General features: G+C 49.1%; 1 protein-coding gene across 1 annotated transcript in view; it reads left to right on the forward strand.

The window, feature by feature from the left end:
• The window catches only part of LOC108799900 (neurobeachin-like protein 2), a 104,045-nt gene that overhangs the window by 58,763 nt on the left and 38,533 nt on the right, over positions 1–6,749 (forward strand). Inside the window, 5 exon segments of the mRNA XM_018571836.1 lie at positions 125–850; positions 1,908–2,083; positions 3,950–4,109; positions 5,180–5,317; positions 6,288–6,593. Coding sequence (XP_018427338.1) covers positions 125–850; positions 1,908–2,083; positions 3,950–4,109; positions 5,180–5,317; positions 6,288–6,593 — 1,506 coding nt within the window.

Raw genomic sequence — 6,749 nt, forward strand, 5'->3', positions numbered from 1 at the left:
CCCACAACATAGTGAGCCGGCCTCCATGCGATGCAGTGCGTTCCGGCCCGACTCGCCCGTCCGAGGCCCAAATTTTTAGTTCACCTTTTGACGATGTGACATTTTTTTTCCACCCCTCTTGCAGCTCTTCCACCTGATCTACTCCCAGCAAGACATTGTGCGTCAGCTGGCCAAGCAGACCGGCTGGCAGGATATACTGACCAAACTCTACATCAAGGAGTCGTATGAGACCAAGCCGCGTTTCCTGAGCAGCCCGATGTACGGCGGCAATGCGTGCCCATTGAAACGCATGGGCAGCAGCAAGGACTCGGAGCCGGGAGCTTGCAAGGACACCGGTCACGGGGGGGCGGCCGACAACACCGACGCGGACGCCGTATTTCCGATGGGCTTCGAGGCTTCGGAGTTGGACTTCTCTGAAGGCTTCTCTGACCACTCCCTGTCTCCGGCGGCCAGAGGGAAACCCTTCCACTCTTACAATTTCAAGTCGTTTGACTCCTCGGACCAGGCCAGTCACTCCTCCTCCTCCAACCTCGTCGACGTCCCCGGCTCGGAGGAGGCCAGCTGCGTCGACGGGCCCCCCTTTGACAATGTCTACCAGCCGTTGTCACCGTTCTCCATGTCTCCCTTCGACATGCGGCTGGACCTGGGCAGCTCCAGCTCCGCGGCCACCATGGAGAGCGGGAACCAGACGCCCGTCAGTCAGCCGGGGACGCCGTCCCCGCTGGAGAACTTCAAGCCTTTCCCCGGGATGAGAGTCCGGAAGAGTTCCAGCTTGTCCAATGTGCTGGATGAGAACAGCTACCAAGAGACGCTACCCAGCGACACCATCTCCAATACCAGCAACCCTCAGGTAGCCGCTCCGTCACAATTCCTATCACTGTTCCTTATCTTTTAATGTGAGTAAGAATTAGAACCTCTGTCAGGGTCACTCTGATTTCCCCTCACTTCCTGTCCGCGGTGACACAGGACAGGAAATTAGTTTCTGGGTGTGTCAATGGGACAGGAAGACTCAGAGATGTTCTCACCTTTCTCCACTCTGCTAAATATTTATGCTTGTGAAGCTGTCCCCATCGTAAAGATATACCATCACTTATGTGTCACCCTGTCATTGGGACAGGAAGTGAAGATAAATCTTCCCAGGGGGACACGGCAATAAAAACATCGAGACATTTCCTACTTTCCCAGCTCTATGCAAAGCTCAAAAACAATGTTTTGGCTGAAGTTTGCCTATGAAGGCCCAATCCATCCAAAGCTGATATAAGTTTTAAATTTGAACTCCGACCTCCCCTTCAGTCTTCTATCTGACCTCCGTCCTCCCCTCCAGTCTTCTATCTGACCTCCGTCCTTCCCTTCAGTCTCCTATCTGACCTCTGTCCTTCCCTTCAGTCTTCTGTCTGACCTCCGTCCCTTCTGTCTGACCTCCGTCCTCCCCTCCAGTCTTCTGTCTGACCTCCGTCCTCCCCTCCAGTCTTCTGTCTGACCTCCGTCCTCCCCTCCAGTCTTCTGTCTGACCTCCGTCCTCCCCTCCAGTCTTCTGTCTGACCTCCGTCCTCCCCTCCAGTCTTCTGTCTGACCTCCGTCCTCCCCTCCAGTCTTCTGTCTGACCTCCGTCCTCCCCTCCAGTCTTCTGTCTGACCTCCGTCCTCCCCTCCAGTCTTGCACTGTTGTCCCGGCTCATCTCCTCTTCCTCTGATGTCACTGCACACTGGGAGCTCCTCACAATGTGCATCAGAAGCCGCAGCAAGTCAGGTAGAGCCCGTCTCATTACTCTCTGGAAGGTTCTGCAGTACTGTAGGGTTCTGGTTGGGAAGGTCCAGGTCTGTGACTCTCCTGCAGTCCCTGTCCCATGGCTGAGGGATTTGGTTATAATTCAGATTGCTTTTGTCTCATGAATGTCCCTCCAGCAGACCCCTGAAGAAGAGCTCTGCAACCTCCTCACCAACATCATCTTCTCGGTCACCTGGAGGGGGGTGGAAGGCTTTGAGGACGCGGCGTGGAAGGAGCGCGGTCAGGTCTTCTCGGTCCTCACTAAGCTCGGATCGGCCTGCGAGTTGGTGAGACCTCCGGATGAAATCAAGCGAAGGTCAGCACCGTGAAGGATTTTTTTTTCTGATAGCTTTAGGGTTCTACTTATAAACAATTCACAGAGCCTCTCGCCCCGCAAATCTCTGAACATTTGATCCGTGCAAATAGAGGAAAAAACAAATGTACTTAATATATTTTATTTCAGGTCAAATGTATTATAGTACCACATTATGGCCTCTAGATGGAGCTGAGGAGCACAGGAAATAAGTATGTATTATACCACATTATGGCCACTAGATGGCGCCGAGGAGCACAGGAAATAAGTATGTATTATACCACATTATGGCCACTAGATGGCGCTGAGGAGCAAAGGATATAAGTATGTATAATACCACATTATGGCCACTAGATGGAGCTGAGGAGTACAGGAAATAAGTATGTATTATACCACATTATGGCCACTAGATGGAGCTGAGGAGCACAGGAAATAAGTATGTATTATACCACATTATGGCCACTAGATGGAGCTGAGGAGCACAGGAAATAAGTATGTATTATACCACATTATGGCCACTAGATGGAGCTGAGGAGCACAGGAAATAAGTATGTATTATACCACATTATGGCCACTAGATAGGTCTGAGGAGCACAGGAAATAAGTATGTATTATACCACATTATGGCCACTAGATGGAGCTGAGGAGCACAGGAAATAAGTATGTAGTATACCACATTATGGCCACTAGATGGAGCTGAGGAGCACAGGAAATAAGTATGTATTATACCACATTATGGCCACTAGATAGGTCTGAGGTGCACAGGAAATAAGTATGTTTTATACCTCATTATGGCCACTAGATGGAGCTGAGGAGCACAGGAAATAAGTATGTAGTATACCACATTATGGCCACTAGATAGGGCTGAGGAGCACAGGAAATAAGTATGTAGTATACCACATTATGGCCACTAGATAGGGCTGAGGAGCACAGGAAATAAGTATGTAGTATACCACATTATGGCCACTAGATAGGGCTGAGGAGCACAGGAAATAAGTATGTAGTATACCACATTATGGCCACTAGATAGGGCTGAGGAGCACAGGAAATAAGTATGTAGTATACCACATTATGGCCACTAGATGGAGCTGAGGAGTACAGGAAATAAGTATGTATTATACCACTAGATGACACTGAGGAGCATAGAATATAAGCATTTAATTCCTATGCTGCTCAACTCCATCTAGTGGCCATAATGTGGTATAATACATACTTATTTCCTGTGCTCCTCGGCTCCATCTAGTGGCCATAATGTGGTATAATACATACTTATTTCCTGTGCTCCTCAGCTCCATCTAGTGGCCATAATGCAGTATTACGTTACATTTCATTCGACCTAAAAAGAAAATATACTAAAAACTTTAATTTTTCCCTCTATTTGCACAGAACGAACATTCACAGAGATCTTCAGGGGGAAAAGCTCTGAAAATTGTTTATAAAGAGATCCCACAGTGTATTTGTTATCTGAAATGGAGTAGGGAAGAGTTATAACCCCCTTTTTTGTTTTTGTAGCCCTGTCTGTGTCCCAGCTGGGGAGATTTACCCTAATGTGTCCAGGTGACCATTGTCTCTAGGACTGAAAGTGATGGCGAAAATCCAAAATTATCCAGTGGTCACCAGAACAGGAACTGATGGGCGACACATCTGGTGACAACTGAGATGGCATATTCCCTCACTTGTGAAAGATTTCATCCCACTTCCTGTTGTCTCTGTAGGAAAGGAAGTGATGTTTAATCCCCTCAATGGGACACAGGCAGCATACAATAGGCTTCCACGGGGGTTTTTTCTACTCTATCCAACACGAGAAATGTTTTGTCTTTAGATCGGCTTTAGGCATTTACATTGTCAGTGCGTGTATCTATCTTTCAGCCTGCTGGAGATGATGTTGGAGTCGGCTTTTACGGACATTAAGGAGGCCTCCTCCTCCACCCTGCCGGGCCTCATCCAGAATGTGCTGAAGCTGCTGAGACTTCTCCAAGATTTCCTCTTTTCGGAAGGAAACAGCAACCAGGTCCTCTGGAGTGAGAAGGTGCAGCCATCTTTACAATGCTAATTTGATATTTAAGGCCCTTTTATGCCCAACTTGGACCGCATGCTTCCCATGTGGCCCTTTGGGTGCTTCCCATGTGGCCCTTTGGGTGCTTCCCATGTGGCCCTTTGGGTGCTTCCCATGTGGCCCTTTGGGTGCTTCCCATGTGGCCCTTTTTGGTGCTTCCCATGTGGCCCTTTTTGGTGCTTCCCATGTGGCCCTTTTTGGTGCTTCCCATGTGGCCTTTTTGGGTGCTTCCCATGTGGCCTTTTTGGTGCTTCCCATGTGGCCCTTTTGGTGCTTCCCATGTGGCCCTTTTGGTGCTTCCCATGTGGCCCTTTTGGTGCTTCCCATGTGGCCCTTTTGGTGCTTCCCATGTGGCCCTTTTGGTGCTTCCCATGTGGCCCTTTTGGTGCTTCCCATGTGGCCCTTTTGGTGCTTCCCATGTGGCCCTTTTGGTGCTTCCCATGTGGCCCTTTTGGTGCTTCCCATGTGGCCCTTTTGGTGCTTCCCATGTGGCCCTTTTGGTGCTTCCCATGTGGCCCTTTTGGTGCTTCCCATGTGGCCCTTTTGGGTGCTTCCCATGTGGCCCTTTTGATGCTTCCCATGTGGCCCTTTGGGTGCTTCCCATGTGGCCCATGGAGACCAATAGTCATCAGTGAGGGTTGTTACAGTATTGTCAAATACTGGACCCTTTAGAAGTGACTTTGTATACAAATATAGAAGCAGAATGAAATAGATTATCGCCAATATTTCAATTAAAATGAGAAAACGCTACATTATCAGTGTAATTCCAGGATTGGGCCAGAGCCCCAGGTCATGTGATCAATACCGAGGCTTTGGTCATGTGGTCTGTGCTGTCCATTCTGGATCACTTAGCTTTTAACGTCGGATAATAACGCGCACAGCTATTATTGACTTCCGGCCTCCTTTTAGTTCTATGAATTCTCTTCCTTCACACTATTTTATAAACAGGCAGCTGTCTGTAGGAAATGTGAAGCATAAAACATATATCATTTACAACATGTTTCACCTCTTTCCCCCCTCCCCCCCTCTTTTCACGATTGCAGATCTTTGAAGGAGTCAGCAACTTGCTGGACAAGTTGGGAGTTTGGTACTACTTGGTAAATGGGGCGTCGGACCTGAAAGAGATGGCTCAGATTGGGCTCCGGATCATCGTAGGATTCATCAAGTTAGATGATCAGCAGGTGAGCGGTCTGCCTGTCTACAGTCTTCAAGTTTAACTGCTTTCGGAGTTAAGGTGCCCATACACTGCACGATTATCGTACGATAATCGTATGCGATCGGGTTTCCGTAACACACCATATGCAGTGCGTTTCCGGTCTGATTCTGCGCCTCGTTGCGGCCAGCTCATTTTTTTGCCGGGCTGGAGGGGGGGCGTGGAGGGCCATTGAAGTGAATGGCACCGTAGCCACGCCCCTCCAGCCGCAATGCGATCGCCCCGCACGGGATCGCAAGGTACATTGTGCCTGCGGTGCGATCAAAATGCTGCAAGCATTGCGGCCGGAGGGGTGTGGCTACGGCGCCATTCACTTCAATGGCCCGCCACGCCCACTCTCCAGCCCGGCGAAAAAGTGAGCCGGCCGCAATGTGATGCGGTGCTTTCTGGCCAGAGTCTGACCGGAACGCACTCGGGGTTAGTTCACACCATATGCAGAGTGTGTCATAGTGCATCACAAGCTCGATGAATCCACCAATTGGATTATGGGGAAAAAACACCGGGATCAGTCACGATGGTTCATATACAGGTTCAAATTATTGGCCAGTCCACCAAAACCTAACATTTCAGTGCTGTAGACTTGACGCCACCTGACTTGGGGTGACAGGGTGGGGAGACGATAGGTGGTCGGGAACACACAAAGGTAAGTCCCCGCGCTAGGTGGACAGGAACAGGGCTGGGAGTTATGACATGGAGATCTGCACCATATGAGATTAAACTTTAGCTTTCAGCAATTGTAATCCAGATCTCAGTGGGCAGTTTAGGAAAGGTGATCGGAGGTTATTATGGTCTACAAGAGGTCATTGTTCTCTGTTTTAAGGAAATAAACCAATAAAGTTAGATTACACGTGCGATGACTTTTCTTCATACTTTGAAGGTTAACATTTTTGTTTCCACTTCTGCCGCCCTGTTGAGTAAATTCTGGTTGTCCCACTTAGATGCATTCATCGGCCTATGTGAAGCTGCACAGCCTCCTGCAAAGTGCCTCCTCGCTGAAGAAGGAAGAGGCCTGTTTCCTGCTGGGGAGCCTCCAAACTCCGCTTCTGAACTCCCTCAATGCCAAGACCGAGACCTTCTCCTGCCTGGTGCCCATTATCCGCACGCTGATGGACCAGTGCTTCGAGCTGCTACAGCTGCAGGAACATCTGCCATCTCTGCCGCCTACTAATGGAAGCCCGACCTTCTATGAGGACTTTCATGGTTTTTGCACCACCACCGAGTGGAGGCTCTTCATTGAGAATCATGTAAGAGAAGGTTTTCATTGTATGATATGGAGATGTGCCCCAAGGAGAGGTGTGTCTGGGCTGTTTTCTGTTATTTCTTTATTTTCATTTTTTTTATTTTCTTGCAGTTTCAATTTGTTTTCATTTTACTCCCTCCTCCTCCTCCTCCTCATCCTC

Source organism: Nanorana parkeri, unplaced genomic scaffold, assembly GCF_000935625.1.
Source record: "Nanorana parkeri isolate BGI_ZX_2015 unplaced genomic scaffold, ASM93562v1 scaffold1851, whole genome shotgun sequence".
NCBI lineage: Eukaryota > Metazoa > Chordata > Amphibia > Anura > Dicroglossidae > Nanorana > Nanorana parkeri.